Source organism: Hyperolius riggenbachi, chromosome 12, assembly GCF_040937935.1.
Source record: "Hyperolius riggenbachi isolate aHypRig1 chromosome 12, aHypRig1.pri, whole genome shotgun sequence".
Lineage (NCBI taxonomy): Eukaryota > Metazoa > Chordata > Amphibia > Anura > Hyperoliidae > Hyperolius > Hyperolius riggenbachi.
Window position 1 is genome coordinate 18,021,728 of NC_090657.1, and position 21,764 is coordinate 18,043,491.

General features: G+C 45.3%; 1 protein-coding gene across 1 annotated transcript in view; it reads right to left on the minus strand.

Annotated features, from left to right (window-relative positions):
* PITPNC1 (phosphatidylinositol transfer protein cytoplasmic 1) overlaps positions 1-21,362 on the minus strand; it is a 285,400-nt gene extending 264,038 nt beyond the window's left edge. Inside the window, exon 1 of the mRNA XM_068264048.1 lies at positions 20,595-21,362. Within this exon, the coding sequence (XP_068120149.1) occupies positions 20,595-20,642 (48 nt within the window). The 5' untranslated portion in view covers positions 20,643-21,362. The remainder of the gene's footprint in view (positions 1-20,594) is intronic.
* Between the last annotated feature and the right edge of the window lie 402 nt (positions 21,363-21,764).

Sequence of the window (21,764 nt, forward strand, 5' to 3'; positions counted from 1 at the left end):
GGCCTTCGCCCTCCACCCTCCGCACAGTGTGCGACTTCCAACCCTCTCTCTGCAGGTCATCCGTCACACAGCCAAGGATCCTCCATGAAAAGATGCAAAGGCAAATTCCACTTTGGATTGCTATTAATATTATCAGGGCTGTGCAAGTCTTTTTGTAATTAAAGTGTAACGATTGTGGAATTCTCTCCATGATCAGCGCACAAGACGTGCGCTGACACTGCGGAAATCCTCCACAAGCGTATAATTTGCGGGAACTCAGCAAAAGGTGCAATGCACCTGTAGAGGGAAATTCCTGTCGACAGGGGGAGCTGTGGAGTGCAGAGGAACAGCTCCTCTGCCCTACCACACACGCCAGACAGGAATTGTACGAAGGGAAGAAACGCAGGGCAAGATAGCCCTGGAAGAGAGAGATCAAAGCGACAGAGGGTATGTGTGTCCACCAAACTAGTCGCCACCCTGCGACGGCAGACACACAACCAGGAAGACAAAGCGAGAAGGCAATCGCCGGGCATGGCGATTGCTAACAGCGACACAAGACCGAATAAGCACAGATGAGGAATGTATGTATGTCCACCAATCTAGCCGCCAACCTGCGACGGCAGACACACAACAGAAGAAACCAAGTGAGAACGCAATCGCAAGAGAAGCGATTGCGGAAGAGAATGAGCACAGAGACAGATTGTATGTGTGTGCACCAAACTAGTCGCCAACCCGCGACGGTGCATACACAACAGCAGATATGAAGTAGGAACGCAATCGCGAGAGAGGCGATTGCGAGAGGTGACACAAGGCTACAGCAAGGCAGAGCACGAGAGTAGCAAAGGCACAGCAAATCATACAATGAGAAGATACAGAAAATAACAAACGCTAGCTAAACGCGAACACCACACTCATTCGCAACAGTGCACACGTTTATGCGCGGTCTCCGCGTGATAAGCACAACAGAGACAAGCACGCCTAACTAACCACCGACAGACAAACATGAAACAGAGGACGCGAGCGCTTGCTTAACGGTTACCTCACCGAGCCTCCAGCAAGCGTTCGTAGCAGACAAGACAGACACACGAAAACATGAACAAGCGAGAGATAGGATCCACAACACTAGCGAAAGAGGCTATTGCGATCCAAGTACAGCAAGAGAGTAGCAGACTAGAAGAATCCACAGCACTAGCGCAAGAGGCTAGTGCGATCCAGGAAAACAGATCAGAAGAGGCTACCAGTAACAACCGCTGTTCCGGTTAGCACCCAGACACACAGAGCGATTTCCTGTCGACCACCGCTGGGACAGGACAATCGCAACAGACAAACAAAACAGACAAGCAATCCCAACTGCACTAGGGAAACCTGCCTAGTGCAGTCCCAGGAATTACTCTAGGCTAATCTTCAAACAAAGAGCAAGGCTGACACTCCCGGCGAGTGTTACACAGGAACTAACCTTTATGACCAGCAAAGGACCCTGGGAAACATAGCTCTTTATACTGCCAGTCATCAAAGGAGGCAGGTAAGGGATTTGCATAACGAGTGTATGCAAACTCCTCAGCAGCAGAACAGACCAGAAACTTGTAATGGAAAAACAGGTCTCTCTTGCAGAGACCTGCAGCCCACAGACTAGAGGAATGGTCAAACAGCTGTCTGCCAGTGCATCCAGCTGAGCGGATCATTACATAAAGCAACTTGAAAAGAAGACTGAGATACTCACCTAAGTAGAGGGAAGGCTATGGATCACATAATATTTTACAAGTCCCCTCTCCATCTCCTTGCTCCCCCGCTGATCCCCATTCCCATATGACACCGTTCGGGACCGCTCAAGAAGCTTTGGAAGCACTCACGTCCCCGAGTGCTTCCAAAAACAACCACACCCATACAGGCCAGTGGAGATGAAGTCAAGGAGTTGGAGCAATTTTGGGTTTCAATAAACTGAGGAGTCGGATGATTTTTTTACACCAAATCCACAGCCTTTGTAAAAATTAGACTAAGGAGTCGGAGTCGAGGAGTCGGAGCAATTTTGGTTATCTTGAGTCAGAGTCGGTGGTTTCATAAGCTGAGGAGTCGGATGATTGTTGTACCGACTCCACAGCCTTTCATCCATACTGTGCATGCATGAGCCAGGGTTCACGTGTGCCTTACGGAACCCCTCGTGTTCAGAAGTACTTGGGGACACAAGTATTTCCGTAGGCTGATGGAGAAGGACCAAAGTCGTGTTTGTCCTGTAGGTCGAATAATTTTACCGGGTGCTAGAACAAAGACATGGAAAGAGGACCAGGGAAGACTCTATGGGATCCACAGCCTTCCCTCTTTTTAGGTGAGTCTTCGCTGACCACCCCCTTGAAATGTATGGTGGAGTGTAACCATCCCACCTCGTCCACTAGCAAAAAACTTGTGAACCCCGGCTCAAGGCACCTGCCGGCTCAAGGCACCTGGGAAGGGATGATGGCGGTCACAATAGCTGTTGGCCACAATGCGACCCAGTCGCAGGCTCCCTTTTCTGTTATCTCGGCAAGACTGAACCCTGCCAGTCCTGATACTGCTTCCAGCAATTCTGTGCAGCCAGCCATAGTGGGGTTTTGTCCCAATTCTGCCATCAATACTTCAGACTTTCAAATATGCTGCATTAGTACACCCTGCGCACATTTATACATATACACTGTATATTTACATATACACACCCTGTATATTTACATATACACTGTATATTTACATAAACACAATATTCCCACACACTGTATATACACACACGCAACTGTATACAAACACATTCTACAATTTACACACATGCAAACACTGTACAAACATTGAATGAATAATTGCACAAACAATGTACTTACATGTACACACATACGGTAATACAGTGATAGTATCCACACGCACACATACAAAACATACATAGTATATACACACACGCAATACATATATAGTATATAGATACACACACAATACATAGATAGTATATACACACACACACACGCACACACAATACATACATAGTATAGATCCACATGCAATACATCGATAGTATATACATACACACAATACATAGTATACACACACAATATATCGATAGTATATACATACACACACAGACACACACAATACATACATAGGGCTTGATTCACAAAGCGGTGCTAACTGTTAGCACACCTGTGAAAACCACCTTAGCACGTCTAAACAAGCTTTTCGCGCATAAAACTTTACGCGCACAAAACTTTATGTGCATAAAACTTTACGCGCGTACTGCACAGAGCGCAGGGCGCTCCGGGCGAAGTGCCCATTAAAGCCTATGGGACTTAGCGCACGTAAAACTTTGCGCGCGTAAAACTTTGCGCGCGTAAAGTTAGCGCGCGATCTGATTGAGAAATCCGGTGCTAACCTACTTAGCACCCTGGTTAGCATGTCTAAAGACTTTAGACAGAATACATAGATAGTATACACACACAATGCAATATGTACATAGTGCACACACACACTTCATACATAGTATATATACAAACACACACCACATACATAGTGTACACACACCTACATACATATATAAACACACACTACATTATATATATATATTATATATATATATATATATATATATATATATAAATATATATATATACATATATATATACATATATATATATATATATATATATATATATATATATATATATATATATATATATATATAAAAAATATATATATATATATATATATATATATATATATATACACACACACACTACATATATAGTTTACACACACAGAGCAGCATAGAGGAAATGAGGAAATGAAAGCTGTTTGTCATCAGGAGGTGAAACGCTCACTTCCAGATACAAGTTAATAACTGGCTTATTTTTGGTGCGGACGTTAGGCGGTGGCTTCCTTCACACAAGAAGGCTTGATAGACTTTATGCCATTTTTTTTTCTTTTCACAGTGAGCGTATTCTGTGATGAAGCAGCTGACACTAGCAGGAATAAGGATCACTTCCCTGCAGACATTCTGCACGGGCCACCTCCGCCTCACAGGAGAGGCCGGCTGCATGGTTCTCATATCTGACAATGATTGTTTATTCCTCCCTTACCATAACACCACCCCTGCCTTGTCTTTAAAGGATTGGACGAGAAACTCTCACCAATCAGATCATTTATTGTTAAAGTATAACGAGCTAAACAAGTGTCCCTCAATCTCATGTGGGAAACCAATGTTATGGCCTCATCACAGCTTCATCAGAGAACTCCAGACATTTTATCCTCATCCAATCACAGCAGTAGCCAGTGTCAGACTGGGAGCTGGAAAAGCTGAGAAAATCCACTTGCTGGCCAAGCAGCAGTAATCAGGTGCTGCTGCTCACAGTGAAGACTTGCTGCAGGTTTCTATTGGGAGTGATAACACAGGGTTACTGCTGCTTGGCCAGCAGGTGGATTTCCTCTGTTTTTCTACCTCCCAGTCCGACACTGGCAGTAGCAATGCCTCCACACACGTTATATTGGCTACTATCCGGTCAGAGGGATATAATATTGGAATAGTGGATCCTACTTGAAGCTGAAGAAGTTAAATGACAGTGGGAGCAAAGAAAGGCTAATACTGCAATGAAATCATAGCTGGGTGTGGCACCCTGAGCACCTGAGATGCTCACCCAGGTGGGGGTTCCATCGAGGTTAAGCGACTGACACATGGATTGTCCTGACTGATGACCTGTCCTTGCCCCATCCGTTTCCACCGCGCCACAGAGCCAGTTCCTGGACAGTGGCGGGTGACACGAGAGTGCCAAGCAGCTGTCCCGGGTATTTCTGGTCTTTTTCCACATCTCCCAGCTTATTTTGGTGCACGGGAGAGCTATTGTCACCATCAGCTGTCCCCTTGTTAACACTTCAGCTCCTGCTTAGCATGGTCACCTGATCCGCTGCTGGGATAGAGCCAACATGACCACAGAAATATTTCACTGACGGTGCTTTGCCTGCTATAAGGCCAAAATAAAATGAAATGGCCCTGCAGCAGGTGAGCCGGGGGCAGGACGATCGCACCGCACTACTTCCATGTGCATATTACCCTACTGCAGAGTGCGCCGACAGGGTAATTTGCGCAGCGATGCCACGAACAGGCAGATCCCCGATTCATCTTTTGTAATCGTGTACCACGGGAACAAGCCATGGGCACGAACAAGACTTAAAATGATCGCAGTAATTAGAATGGGAGTCTATGAGGATCGGAATGATAGTCCACGATGGGACCTATCATGACGGTCGCGATCATTTAATTGACTTTAGTTAAATGATTTTATACAATTATTAATCGTGAAAAATGTTGCTGGCCGCCCAAAAAAAAAAAGCCATAAAAATTGATTTGTAGGTATTTAACTGCTTCTACAACTGTAAATTGACTCTCTCCACTAATTTGTATCCCTCTACTCAAGTATTGATAATATCTGTAGTATGAACTACACGATACATACATAGACCATTGACTATGGTAGGGATTAGATTGTGAGCCCCCTTGAGGGACAGCTAAGTAACAAGTCTATATACTCTGTGTACTCTCAGCGCTGTGGAAAATATTGGGACTATATAAAAACTAAATAATAATAATAATGACTGGAGCTGCTAATGTGTAGCTGAACTCAGGGAGAAGCACTGGTCAATTTAATCAGGTGCTGGGTTTGGAAAGGCCAGGTAACACCAGGGGATCCAACAATGGACAGTCAAGCAAGCTAAAACAGAAGTATTCAGGAACCAGTCAGGTCAGAAGCCCCACACAAAGTCAGGCCTAACCACTGAGTTGACAGAACCATCAGCACCAAGTCCTGTCTAAGGAAAAGCATGACGCTTGAGTATGCATTTTCATGTGCTGCTAATACACACAAATGTTCAACGAACTCCGCCCACGCAAAGTCCGAAGTATGGTGCACATGCATGTGCATGCCTCTAATCACTGGCATAAGGCCTCAGCCAACTATACATGCGCACCTACAGTAGGGTGTACATATTTTGATTTCCAAAAAAGAGGACGATCGGCACGGCCTCCAGACGAATTCACTCTCTGCACTGCTTCTGTGTCGCAGCTTTATAAATCAATTACTGCTCCCACAGGCCACATCAGCCCAGTGTGACTTCACTTTACTAACTCCTAGGCCTAAACTCTGCCCCTCGCCGCCGCCCCTCTGCTCAGCAATTTGCTCTCAGTGGATGGGGGCAGAGGCTGAGCAGAGCAGCAGGGATTGATTGCCTAATGAAGAGCTGTTTTGGGAGGCGAACGAGCCGTCTCTTTGGGAGCCAAGCCAGAAGAGCCGATGCTTAAAGAGCCGGAATTCTGTGATGGGAATTCCGGCTCTTTAGGGCTGGTTCAGACGGACGTTTGCGGAGCGTTTACCGCCAGCGTTCGGGGCTTGGCGTTAAACGCTCCCATTCAAGTGAATGGGAGCGTTTGTACCAAGCTTTTACGTGCGTTTACACGAATGCGGCGTTCGGGGTCCCGATTTTCCCTGGCGTTCAAGGAGCCCCTGGAAGCTACATGTAGCTTCCAGGGGCGGTTAACTGCGACGGGTAATGTTCCCCTAGGGGAAGAAAAAACTTGACCGCATCCGAACGCATCGCAAATGTTGCTGAAAGCCCAAACGCATCGCCGCCGCGGCGCCAACGAACGCGACGCCTCTGAACGTCCGTCTGAACCAGCCCTTAAGCATCGGCTCTTCTGGCTCAGCCGCTCGGCTCCGAAAGAGAGCCGGCTCGTTCGCCTCCCAAAACGGCTCTTCATGCTCACAGCTCGTACTACCCGGACAGTCTAGTGATGGGAATTCTTCCGGCTCTTTAAGCATCGGCTCTTCTGGCTAGGCCGCTTGGCTCCCAAAGAGCCGGCTCGTTCGCCTCCCAAAACGGCTCCTACCCGGACATTTCTAAGACCCGCCAGGACACCCCGGACAGGACGGAAAAAGTGGACCTGCCCGGGCAAAAGAGGACGCCTGGTCACCCTAACCTACAGGCAGTTGTAGATGCCATGATAGGGGCGTGGCCAGCTAAGTGTTACAGGACTTTCCCCACTTGCACCCCAAATAAAGAACACCTGAACTGAGAAGGATATGGAGGCTACCACATTTATTTCTTTTCTGCTGATCTCTTTGATTGCAGAAGTATCTGGAATGACACACCTGAAACAAGCATGTGGGTAATTCAGTCAGACTTCAGTCAGAAACATCTGATCTGCACGCTGGTTCAGGGTTTATAGCTAAAAAGTAATACAGACAGAGGATCAGCAGGACAGCCAGGCATTGTTTAAAAGGAAATAAATATGGCAGCCTCCATTTCTGTCATAGTTCAGGAGTCCTTTAATGTTCCACTGAAGATCTGTGGTCTACATCTGGGATAAAACCAGCATCAATAAGTTCTTTAAATCATTCACTAAGAGAAGCCCAAGGAGAATAAAATATTTCAATCATACAAAAGTGGGTAGCTTGTTTCCAAGTGAACACAGTGACCACAGTAATGAACAATAAGGCGTTTGTTAACAAAACGTTTTGCTGAATTTCTTGCTTTTATATGTAAAATCACCTTGGCCCAATGTCCTTATGTAGCTCTTCATGCACACATTGATTTACATCAGCTTTACCTAGCGGTTAATAATTATTTTATTACTTTTTAAGCCCCCGGCCCTTTGCACACTTGCAGGCTTTCCCGCCGCAAGGGCCATGCAAGTGTATGAATTTCACAAGATGTGAAGTGGTGTGCTGGAAGTAGCAAAATTGCCACAATCCTGTCGCAAAGTCTGCAGCACGTTACCACATGATCCTACCACACACATTATGCAGCAAAGCAAGTCAATGGGCAACGCAGACAGTGTGCATGACGGGAGTGCAGTGCGACTCCATCTGCATCCACGGGAAACCCAGTGGCGTACTTCCTGCCCAGCAGGAAGTACATCACTAGCAGGGGGTGCTATCCATATGACCCTGTCCCCGCACCGTGGTGCTGGGTGATATGAATCCTCATTTCTGCTGTGCAATGCGTTGCCCCAGCTCATTGCAAATATCAGGTATAAAACCGGCCTCTTAATATTTCCTTTATGATATAATGAATGAAAGTAATATCAGTTCCTCTCAGGTGCACATCATGACTTGCAGATCCATATAACCTGCAGCAGTCGGGAGCAGGGGTGCCTTTTATCCTCCCTGTTCCTTTGATTTTGCTGTTCTGTCTGATTTATTATCTGCAGTAACTGCAGTCTTTTTCTTGCAGAATTCTCTGTAGGGTGGAATGATTCTGCAGCGTGTCTGCCTTCGCATCTCTCGCCGTGATTTCACAGCATCCGCCGCTCTCGGCCTGTGCAAACCGTTCCTGAATTTTCTGAATGGGTCCTTCCATTAATATTTTTTTCTGCCTGTGAATTCAGAAAGAGTGACTAGCGAGTGAATGAGCTGCGGAGCGCGCACCCCTCCCCTTCTCGCCTAATCCCTGCTTCATTCAGAGGCCGAGGCTCATGCTGAATGAGCGTAGAGTTCTGCAGAGACACCGGCGAATATACCCACCTCCTGCCGCCCAATCGCTGCCGCCTCACCTGCCCTGCATCGCAGAATGGCATTTAACTCCTTCACCGCTGAAACACAGACTCAAGCTCAGAAATGCAAAATGTTCATGTCGCATTCCCTTTAGCCCACTGTTTTCTTACTGGGTGACATACCCCTTAAATTTAAACACCCGGCTCACAGGTTATTACAGCAAATACCTTTAATTGCCCAGAACTGGAACACCCGCAGCTTCCCAATGATGATGAGTTATTACTACTGTCTGCAATAATGGCTTTAATTCACTAAGCATTACCACATTCGGTAATACAGAAAACAGCTGATTTTACCAAACATCTTGCCAAATGCCAATTTACTAAACCTATTACTGCACAGAAAAGTTAAATTACCGACTAGTGAAGTAAATTACTGACTTGTGTGGTGAATACCTCAACATGGTGAATAACAACATAGGAAATCCTATCATGCTTTGCACAGCATCAGGGAAAAACCACCCGGCCAGATTTCTTTGATGGGGTGGAGCTTACCTAAAAATGCAGCTAAAAATGATGCTTGGGTTAGAAAAACAAAGTTCTGATGCTGTGAAACTGTTAAAGAAACACCAAACCTTGTCAGTTCTGCTGAGTAGATTTTTAGTCCGGAGGGTCACTTTTATGTCAATTCACAAAGATTCAAGCATTCGGTAAATCCAGTAAAGGTGTTCAGTATTTATCTTCAGCTCTGACCAGTCGGTACCTTACCGTCTCCATCTAGTGAAGCTGACAGATGTAGCCAGACAGCCATTGCTTCTCACTGCATTTGATCCGATGCACTGGCGAGCAGGACTTCAGAATTACAGAGCAGGAAAAGACGACATTTAAAAAAGGCTTTTCTGTATCCCTTTAGGTGTGCATATCTCATGCAAGGAAATCTTAGTGAATTTGGAAAAACGTGTGAAATACTGAGTGCAGTCTTTTACCAACCTATTTTTTTAACCAGACTGACCTGGTTGAATTGAAGCCATGTTAGTAGTCCATATTTTATTTATGTATTTATAAAGTGCCGACATATTACGCATTAATTTAGGTTACAGACAATATTTAGGGTGACGTACAGCAATAAGACAATGCTGTACAGTAATACATGCAAACCAGGTCGTGCAGCACCGTATGAGTACAAGGTAATGCTTAGTCATTGGATTGGTGCATGGAGATTAGGCAAGTGGAGTTCACTCAGATCCATCGGATGGGCGTACGGAAATGGTGTGTGAAGAGGTAGGAGACACAAGGAGGAGGAACCTGCCGAAGGCTTAAGGCTCATACACACGGGGCACAACTGTCGCCACAAACACGTGGCACGCGCATGTCTGGTCGACAGTTGCCCCGTGTGTATGAGGCGCGCACCCCGACTGTCGCCGGAGTCAGCAGTTGCTGTGTGATTGAAAAGTTCAATCGCAGGCAACTTCTGTCTCCGCAACTGTCGCTAGTCCGCTACGCGTACTGCGTGTGTATGTGCGGACTAGCGACAACTATCCCACAGCCAAGAAGGAAGCTTCCGGCAGGGGGGACGCAACTTTTGGCGATCAGCAGGACTGCCAGGCAATGTGCATTGCATTATAAATATGTCAGCCTCCATATGTCTCTCACCACAGGTTCCCTTTAAGTATTATATATTAAATGTTATATTTTCTTTCAGATAAATGCAAATACTGATAACATTTCCCTTAAAAGGAAGTATCATATCTTTCGCCCCATAAGACACACCTGGCCATAAGGTGCTCCTAGTTTTGGGGAAAGGGAGAAGTTGTGTCTAATAAAGCGAAGAATACAGTATATTATTATGGGGTGTTTTTAGTGCTGACATGTTCCACATAGTGTATATAGTCATGTAACTAACTGTCCATCAGAGGAGCTTACAATCTAACATCTACCAGGACGGTGGCGTAGTGGTCAGTACTCTCGCCTTGCAGCAATGGGTCCCCGGTTCAAATCCCAGACAGAGCACTATCTGCTGTCTGTGTATTGATTGTGGAGGCACAGCATAACAGGACTGTCTGCATACATACGTGTAGCCCACAGATTGTTTGGAGTGCGGGGATTTTTCTATCCTCTTTCTTTTTGATGAGAACTATCTGCACAGGGTTTGTAAGCTCTCCCCATGTCTGTGTGGGTTTCCTCCATGCAATCTGGTTTCCTCCCACATTCCACAAAACATACAGATAAGGTTATATGTCTGTCACAGCCAATATACACACTGCTGGCTATGACAGACATATGGCTATGGCAGGGATTCGATTGTGAGTCCCTCTGAGGGACACTTAAGTACTCTGTGCAGAGCTGCGTAAGATGTTAGCGCTATACCAGTGATGGCTAACCTTGGCACTCCAGCTGTGACAAAACTACAAATCCCATCAGGCCTCTGCCTCCCCGAGTTATGCTTAGAGCTGTCAGAGTATTGCAATGCCTCATGGGACTTGTAGTTCCACCACAGCTGGAGTGCCAAGGTTAGCCATCACTGCGCTATACTGTATATATAAATGATAATAGTAGTCAGTTATTGTCATATATACAAAGCAATCTGTGTAACCTTAGGAGGAAACAGTAGAGATCCAAATTCAGCAATCAGAACTCAGTTTTTAAAAGATGACAAAGGATGTTTTACCATACCAGTGAGATATGATCTTCACTTGATACTTTTTTGGTTAAATTTCTTTTTTGGCGGTGTACCCCAAAACTGTAACTGATTACCCCAACACACACAGGACCACCTACCCACTATCCTCTCCTCTTATTTCAAGCAGGCAGATCAAGAAATTCATTTCTTAATTTCTTGAGCAGATATGTCATCATGAAAATACTATTTATCATCTTGCCACTTGAACTAAGTACCTCTCTGGTAATCCCACCACTGGCTACCAATCACCCACAGGATCCAGTTCAAACTCGTAACACTATCACACAAAGATCTACATGGGCTATCCTCTTCATATATTTCCTTACTTAATCCCCAGATATCATCCATCCCGAAACTTTCCCTCCTCCCAAGAGACCCCTTTCTTGTCCAGCTTAGTCACCTCCTCTCACTCTTGCATCCAGGACTTCTCACGAGTGTCACCTCTCCTTTAGAACTCTCTACCACAGTCAATCTGTCATGCTCCAAGCCTGGAAATTTGGAGTCGGAATTGGTGGTTTTGTAGACTGAGGAATCGGAGTCAGGAGTCAAATTATTTTTGTATTTGTACCAAATTCACAGCCCTGGTAAGTATTAGAGTAAGGAGTCGGAGCCATTTTGGGTACCTGGAGTCAGAGTTGGAGTCGGTGGCTTCATTAACTGAGGAGTCGGATGATTTTTGTACTGACTAGTACTACACAGCCCTGAAATTTTCAATCATACCCTCAAGACACACCTTTTCAAATAAGCTTATAATTTGCTATAGCTAGAATGTAAAGCTCACTGCTTCATCTGCTAACCCCTGTGTCTACTCCCCCAGTGTCTCAACCTTACTACCCTGTAAATTGTAAACTCGCAAGGGCAGGGACCTCCCCCTTTTGTTTCCTGTTTCTCTGCAATTTATCAAATAAACATCTATCAGTATTGGTTATGTTATTTGAACTACACATCAACTGTATGTATCGGTACTTGTGGCACTGGTTGTCCTGGTGGTACAGTATGTTAAACTGCTCATGTATCTATGCTCCCCATGGTTGTATAGTTTGCACATTGTACAGCAGTACAGAACATGTTGGCACTCTGTAAATAATAATGTCTAGGCTGCAACCTAAAAGGCCTGAATGGCCAGAGGTTGACATCTATTGCTCTGTTGACTCTAAGAAGAATCGGGCTGACTCCACACTTCACAATAAACCCCTGGATGGTGTTACATGTACACATGAACAGAACTTTCCTTTACTGAAACCCATCTTGCTATGCATTTTCTACATACATATGTGACATCACTTTACTAGTGCACAGTGTAATCTCTCTGAAAATACTGGAAACAAACTTGCTTGCAGAGCTGATGTGAAGTGATATGTGACAGTGCTCTGGATATTAACGAATTACCTCTAACTCTTCATCTCGGAAGTTTATTTACACTGAAGGGACACTATTCTACCCTAGAGGGACTTAGCTCGTCACACGGTAGGCTGTTTACATTAACAGGACATAGATCCCCATGCAGCAGTATGTTTACACTAGAGGGCCACAGCTCCACAAATAGCCTGTTTACACTAGAGGGACACAGCTCCCCCTACACGGTAATCAGTTTACACTAGTGGCCCACAGCTACCCACACAGTAGCTTGTTTACACTAGAGTGACACTGCTCCCCGTACAGCAGTATGTTTACACTACAAGGTCCACAGCTCCACAAACAAGTAGCCTGTTTACACTAGAGGTACACTGCTCCCCACACAGTAGTCTGTTTACACTAGAGGGACACAGCTCCCCACACAGTTCCCTACGTGGCAGATTATTTACACTAGAGGGACACAGCTCCCTACACAGTAGTCTATTTACACTAGACGGATTCAGCTTCCTACACAGGTGATTTTTGTTTACACCAGAGGGACACAGCTCCCCATACAGTTGATTTTTTTTACACTAGAGGGACACAGCTCCCTACACAGTAGTCTATTTACACTAGACGGATGCAGCTTCCTACACAGGTGATTTTTGTTTACACTAGAGGAGCACAGCTCCCCATACAGTTGATTTTTGTTTACACTAGAGGTGCACAGCTCCCCATACAATTGATTTTTGTTTACACTAGAGGTGCACAGCTCCCCATACAATTGATTTTTGTTTACACTAGAGGTGCACAGCTCCCTATACAGTTGATTTTTGTTTACACTAGAGGTGCACAGATCCCCATATAGTTGATTTTTGTTTGCACTAAAGGACACAGCTCCACACACAGTTGATTTTTGTTTACACTAGAGGTGCACAGCTCCCTATACAGTTGATTTTTGTTTACACTAGAGGTGCACAGCTCCCATACAGCTGATTTTTGTTTACACCAGAGGGACACAGCTCCCCATACAGCTGATTTTTGTTTACACCAGAGGGACACAGCTCCCCATACAGTTGATTTTTGTTTACACTAGAGGTGCACAGCTCCCTATACAGTTGATTTTTGTTTACACTAGAGGTGCACAGCTCCCATACAGCTGATTTTTGTTTACACCAGAGGGACACAGCTCCCCATACAGCTGATTTTTGTTTACACCAGAGGGACACAGCTCCCCATACAGTTGATTTTTGTTTACACTAGAGGTGCACAGCTCTCCATACAGCTGATTTTTGTTTACACTAGAGGTGCACAGCTCCCCATACAGTTGATTTTTGTTTACACTAAAGGACACAGCTCCCTACACAGTTGATTTTTGTTTACACTAGAGGGGCACAGCTCCCCACACAGTTGATTTTTGTTTACACTAGAGGGGCACAGCTTCCTACATAATTGATGTTTGCTAATGAATAGCTTATAATGGTTTTGGCCTGCCTTGGAACAAGGGGAAGTAGCAGGCAGTGGGAGATTGTTGAGGACCAGATGATGATTTATAAATTGGTATTATCTTGCATTTTTATTTTGCAAAATATTTTATTTATTTTTATTTTTTTAATACAACAAACTGTACAACACTTCTTCATCCAGCCATAAGATAATCTCTAGTGCAGCATCTGTAGCCATTATTATCCAGATATGAGCCAAAACCTTCCTACCTGTTCCTCAAAGGCCATGCCATGGGGGGGGGTCATTAGCAAGATGCCTAGTCTGCATATATAGTGGACTCTAGCACCTTTCAGAGCGCCACCCTGTGGACACACATTAAGTTACCACGCTTACAAGAATCAATGAGTCAGACTCACCAATGGGGCTATTTTCCTTGGCTGAAGTAAATGCCAAAGCCTGAATCAGATACTGGGCCAGAGTCCCAGCACTGCAAATTATAATAATTTAGCAGCAGTTCTAATAATGCACACTAATAATCCGGGCATTACACCGCAGTTATGGTTCTGCTTTTTCTTATCAGAATTTGGCAACACGCTGCAGACATCCATGTCGTATTGAAGTCCTCACCCTCCCCCTTCCACCAAAGAAAGGGGGTCATCACCTACAGATGGGATTGTGACGCAGGCTGACTGAGGGATTTGGAAATTGGGTTTCAGATGAATCATCTCTGGCTGAGCTCACAGAGTGACAGAAAGAAAACAAGAACTGTAAAAATAGTGGAAATAGCAAATCGCAATTCTCCAGAGCAATCCCTTCCAGAAAAAAAGAAAATATCACAAAAATGGACAAAAAGAAATAACAAGAGGAAGAAGTAAGGACAGTCAGGGGGAAAGGAACATTTCACGCAGTGCTGTCAGTTAGGAGGGTTAAGACATTGACTAGCAACGAGCCCCAATTCCTATACCAGACCCTTCATGGTTAACAGAGCTCCTCAGTGCACTAGCAATAAACCTGGCTTATTCGTACCTGCTGACACTGAGCTGGTTACTAGGCTACAAAGGGAATGAATGACACCTAACCGGATATGGATGGGTTGTGCATTAAATGAACAATACAATTTCTTCTTAGTGATCAAACACTAAACCAGCACCCATCAGATAATCCAGGAATCAACGGTAATCCATGTTTACAAGCACAAATGCCTCCCTTCCAAATATTGACCTGGTTAGCAGTTCGCAAGGCATGATAAAGCACTAGAAAACCGAACAGCTAGATGACTAGGGATCAGATGAGGCTATTGACAGGTGGGTCATTGGTATCCAAGGAGCTTACTCACTCAGCTGTGGTCAGTGCGGGTTACTGATACTGGAGCGCTGTGCAGATATGAATGAGGGGTTTAAAGATGTTAGAGAATTTGTTCAGTAGAAAATAAATATCTTCAGCACATCGTGGGAAAAATGATGAGATTCCCTGAAAATCTAGAGCTGTGGGTCCGGCGTAGCACTTGTTCCGGCCGCAGGAGGAGCATACCAACCCGGGCATGTGCTGCCAACATTCATGAGATGCCAATTAAAGGTTTTCTAACAAGCAAAAGTTCATGAGGGCAATTTCTGGTGTATCTGAGTGTCTCAGTCCAGCAGTTGAGGAGTTATCATCACTGGTCTACCTAATACTAAAGAATGATCTCAATATCATCAGCTCCTTTCAGCCCAGCAATAGAAAGGTTACCTTCTCTGGTCTCATCTAAAGCAAGAGAATGCTATCGGTCGTCCTCTGCTGCTCTCAGTCCGGCAATGAAAGGGTTACCATCACTACTTTACATAATACTAGAGAATGTTCTACACCATTGTCTTCTCCTCTTAGCCCAGAAATAAAGGGGATTTATATTACCAGGCTTTAGTGACTGGGAAGCTAATAACAGAAAATGCTGTCCATCATCCTTTGCACCTCTCAGCCTAGAAATGGAAGGGTTACTGGAACTGGTCTACTACCTAATACTTAAAATGCACTCCACCACTGCCTGCTCCTCAATGGAGAGGCTACCATCACTGGTCTACCTAATACTAGAAAATACGCTGCACTGAACTCCTGCTCCTTTCTGCTCAGCAATGGGGAGGGTGGAGGTGTTACTATAAATAGACTACCTGATACTAGAAAATGCGCTGCACCACTGTATGCTCCTCTCAGCCCAGCAATAGAGGGGTTATCATCACTGGTCTACCTAATACTAGAAAATATGCTGCACCACTGTCTGCTCCCCTCAGCCCAGCAATAGAGGGGTTATCATCTCTGGTCTACCTAATACTAGAAAATGTTCTCCACTACTGTCTGCTCCTTTCTGCTCAATGGGGAGACTACCTAATACTAGAAATTGCTTTCTCCCACTGTTTGCTCCTCTCAACCCAGCAATGGAGGGGTTACCATAACGGGTCTACCTAACACTAGAAAATGTTCTCCACCACTGTCTGCTCCTTTCTGCTCAATGGGGAGGGGGATGTTACTATAAATAGACTACCTAATACTAGAAAATGCGCTGCACCACTGTCTGCTCCTCTCAGCCCAGCAATAGAGGGGTTATCATCACTGGTCTACCTACTAGAAAATACGCTGCACTACTGTCTGCTCCTTTCTGCTCAGCAAAGGGGAGGGTGGGGGATGTTACTATAAATAGACTACCTAATTCCAGAAAATGCTCTCCGCCACTGTCTGCTCCTCTCTGCTCATCAATGAAGAGGCTACCATCACTAGTCTACCTAATACTAAAAAATGCTCTCCACCACTGTTTGCTCCTCTCAGCTCAGCAATATAGGGGTTACCATCACTGTCTGCTCCTTTCTGCTCAATGGGGAGGGGGGATGTTACTATAAATAGACTACCTAATACTAGAAAATGTGCTGCACCACTGTCTGCTCCTCTCAGCCCAGCAATGGAGAGGCTCCCATCACTAGTCTACCTAATACTAGAAAAGCCTGTTCACTACAGTCTGCTCCTCTTAGCCCAGCAATAGAGGGGTTACTTACTATCACTGGTCTACCTAATAGTAGAAAATGCGCTGCACCACTGTCTGCTCCTTTCTGCTCAGCAATGGGGAGGGTGGCAAGTGTTACTATAAATAGACTACCTAATACTAGAAAATGCTCTCCACCACTGTCTGCTCCTCTCAGCCCAGCAATAGAGGGGTTACTATCACTGGTCGACCTAATAGTAGAAAATGCTCTCCACCACTGTCTGCTCCTCTCAGCCCAGCAATGGAGAGACTCCCATCACTAGTCTACGTAACCTAATACTAGAAAATGCTGTTCGCTGCAGTCTGGTCTTTTCTGCTCAGCAAGGGGGAGGATGTGTGTTTTTTTTGGGGGGGGGGGGGTACTATAAATAACCCTCCTATTACTAGAAAATGCTCTCCACCACCGTCTGCTCCTTTATGCTCAGCAAATGAGGGTTTACCATGACTGATCTATAATGAGTAAATCATCCTATGTGCTAACCGAAGGTTGTAAATATGCACAGGCCTGGACGTAGCTGTGGGCGTTGGTGCAGGTGTGGGCGGGGACTTAGTGTAGGCTGTGGCTTAGTGTGAGTGGCGCAGATATGGGAGGTAACTTAAGTGAGTGTGCCGCAGTTGTGGGCGGTGGCTTAGTGTGGGTGGCGGCTTAGTGTGGAGGTTGTTGCGTGTGCACCCACATGCACTAGAGTGGGCGGTGGACTTCGTGTAAATGGCTTAGTGAGGTGGTTGTAATGTGTGCGGCATTCTTTTTCATCCTTACTATTGAGCAGCATCTTCAGTTCTGACAACTGAGGGAGATACCCAGAAAGCGTATAAATCGGGTACTCCAGTACTTCAGGCAACTGTCTGGCTAACAGACACTCTTTCTGCAGTTGTTCGCTGTTGGATATGTGGCTGAATGTGTGTATTGCCTCTAAAACTACTAGACAGAGGTGAGAAAAAAGCATTACATATTCACAATAAATGCTGAAATGCACAATAAGTGTTAACAGAGGTGCCTGGCTCTTCTACTGACCACATATGCTATTGCTCCCTTGTTACTGCCTGATGAAGCGGGATCAAACCTGTGTAACGCGTTGCATTGTCCCCCGAAGTATGTAAATAAACTTGTTGTAATTGGCAAATTGGCAATTTTTGTGTCTGCTTGGAGGGGGCGATTCCAGCACTGCCTCCTCAGGTTTTAACCTTTTTAGATACTTTTATCCTTTTGGCGCCTCTGTATCCATACTATGCAATACGTGTTTGAGGCTCCCCTTCAACCGCTCTATTTATTGGGTGGGATGTCACTAGAGAATGTGTACCGTCTGCTCCTTTCACACCAGCGATGAAGGGGTTGCCAATATAAGGACCGGTCAATGAGATGCAAATAGTTCCCAATGTGATGCAGGATTATGCAAATTCTGTACGGAAATGTATGCAGTTTGAAAATGAACCGATCGTATGAAGCCGAGGTGGAATGGTCAATTTTCAAACTGCATATATTTGCATAATTGTGCTTCAAGTTGGAAAGATTTGCATCTCACTGACCATCCCTAGTTACCATCACTGGAATATACTGACTGGGTAGCTATTACTAGGCAAATAACAGTTTGCCTTCTTAAAAGAGAAGGTATTTGCGAGTATCTAACTTCAAAGCAAGAGGTTGCTACCATAATGCATCACTTCAGTGTGGATATGCAAATCATTCCTTTATGTCACTAAAAGCCAAGCATACACAAAGAACTGTTGGTATATAGCACAAGCACAAAAAACAATATAATCCAGCTTGCAGACAGCTGTGCCAGACTCGTTTGGTCTCATCGGTGCAAGGTATGGCTTTATATAGCTCTATGGTAGAACTTGCAGGGATTTCGGTAATCCTAATGGTTGAGGTGCTCCATAACTTAACTTGGTAACCTGCAACATACCTACTACTAGAAAATACTCTCCACCCTTGTCTGCTCATGTCAGCCCAGCAATGCAGGGGTTACCATCCCTGGGCTTTAGCGACTAACTAATATTAGAAATTGCACACCGTTATCTGTTCCTCTTAGTCTAGCAGTAGAAGGGTTGCCATAACTGGGCTCTAGTGAAGTAGCTAATGCTAGGAAATCTCCTCCACCATCTTCTGCTTATCATGGTCCAGCGATGGAGAGATCATCATTACTGGGCTCTATTGACCGACTAGCTAATAGAAGAGAATGTTCTTCACCATGGTCTGCTCCTCTGAACCCAACATCAGAGGAGTGACCATCGGTAGGCCCTAGTAACTGAGAAGCTGCTACTAGAGAATGTTTTCCATAATAGTCTCCAGGGTTCTCCTTGGCCAGCAATTGAGGGTTTACTATCACTGGACTAGAGCGACTGAGTAACTATAGAATGTTCTCCACCACCATTCTGCTACAGTTGGCCCAGCATCGAAGGGGTCCTCATCCCTGGTCTACCAGATACTAGATAGTGGTTTGCATCGTTGTAGTGTGCAAGCACTGGAGTAATTGTACAGCCCTATAAGATGATTAGGCGATTCAAAGACACAAGGCAGCACTCTACAGACTTACAGCTCATTCATCAGTAATATGAGTCGTTACAAAACAAACCTCTTCGTAAAATGTATGACTTCTACTGTAAAAATCATCTCTTTAAGAACCATACCTTGAACAGCAGTAGCAGATAATTACCACGTTTTCAGGCGAATTAGGTACTACTTGTTAATGCTAAAAAAATTCAAGCTTTTCCCAAGGCTGGCCGCACATCCTGTCATCTAACTGAACAATCCTCGTGAAATTTCACCACATCTAGATGGCAAAAGAACCTGCCTAAAGGAACAGATTAAGCCATATTTGATCTGTACGTCTTTATGCTGTTTGGCTGCTGTGCAAAGATTGTACAACCTGAATGTAAGCCATGTAGCGGATTTAAAAGCTGACCGTGCATTAATCAGTAATGAAACGATCAGTTCACGGCTCATTTATAACATTCAATCATACTGACGGCAGACTTCAATTTTTAGCCAGCGCACAGACGCACACGCAAATGCCAACCTTGATTTCTGTAACATACTAGAGTATGGGATCAGTTACACAAATTTAACAAATCTATAATGTCACAGATCAGGTTTAACTAGGCAAAACCAGCACTGGATAATCAACTTGAAACTGCGTTATTCCTACGAAGGTAATCGCATGCTCGTGGTTCATTTCACTACTTTCAGAAAAGAATGACTACTGATGAGATGACAAGCAGCAAAGCAATTTACTGACCCCCACTCAGCAATGTCAGGGTTATTGGTCATGCCAAATAGCTGGAGTACAAACACCGCAGGGATCGGTCTAGTTAGATGGATTATCTTGTACATTACTTGTCCCAAACCATAGAAGACCAGATCACTGCCAGTACAGGAATCTTCTCTGTTCTACCAGAAGAGTGATCTCTTACACTAGATTAATATCTTCACCTTGGCAACCACCCACTGACTAGTACTAGCAATCAACCAGCAAAACCATTACTTGCTGACCAGCGGTGTTGTGGTTAGTAACTCATCATACAACTAACCAGGCAGAAAACAACAGTGAAGCGGTTCATGGAGAGAAGAATCTGGTAACTAGATACAAGTAACCACCTCCACCCCTCTCATTAACCCACTAACCCCTTGTGACCCAGAGAGCTCCCCTTACCTCCTCCACAGTCAGCGGCATGCAGATCCGATACTCCTTCAGCAGCATGGTTCTGGGCTGTTGGGAAGACCACTGAGAGATTCAGGTGGGAATGAGGGGGCAGCAAGACACCCCTAGATGGTGAGCGAGATCCTGTTAGGGTGTCCTCCTGAAAGCATGAGTGGAGGCAGCCTTCACCTCAAGCCTCAGCCAGCATCATAGGAGGGCTATCAGCCCACAGCAGAAACAGCTGGAGATCACGGCACTGCAGCCGTAGAGGGGACACCGAGCAGTGCAAGACCCCTGCAGGAGGAGAGCTCACCAGCAATGGCAGGACCAGATGCAGGGCAATGCCAGGACCAGATGCAGGGCAATGCCAGGACCAGATGCAGGGCAATGCCAGAACAATACCACAACCAGTAGCAGGACAGTCTTTGTATTGGGTCCAGCTGCAGAACAAGCTTTGTGTCAAGACCTCCCTGCAGAACAATCCTTCGATCCCCAGTCCTTTCAGCTGTGCAGCCTTTCAGAGACTAGAGCTTGCAGCAGAACAATTCCATACTATCCTCTCCTTTCCTTGCAGCAGAGCAGCACTCCAGTTGGCAGTACTTGCGGCAGAGCCCAGTCCTTGTAGCAGGACACAGTGCTAGAGCAGTTCTTGCAGCAGAGTCCAGTGCTAGTGGAAGAAGCCAGCAGAAAAGCAGCTACAGTCTCTGCAGCAATCAGACCCTCAGCCCAGGCTGCAGGAAGCCCCCTCCCCGGTGATGCAGCCTCCTCAGTTCCCCAATGTATGTGACATCAGCAGGAGGAAGGATGTGCTGTGAGCGGCCAATAGGAGATCCTCACACTCGATTCAAATGGCAGCAGCAGCATCAGATGATGAGGGGTCCCCGACCGGGGAGGGCAGAGCAGAAACTCTACACACTGCCACATGTTACATGAGGTTACACGCTGTATTGTCACCACATGCTGCTGCCATACACTGTACTCACACTGCAGTCTTACTGCACACTGCTATGCACTGCTACAAAGAGCTTTACCACTGTAATTTACAACACATTATCATTGTATAATGCAATCCAACTCCACAATGCAATACTCCGTAGTCCCACTGCACACAGCAAGATCCTGTATTATCATACACTGTACTCCCACTGCACATGGCAAGATTCTGAATTATCATACACTGTA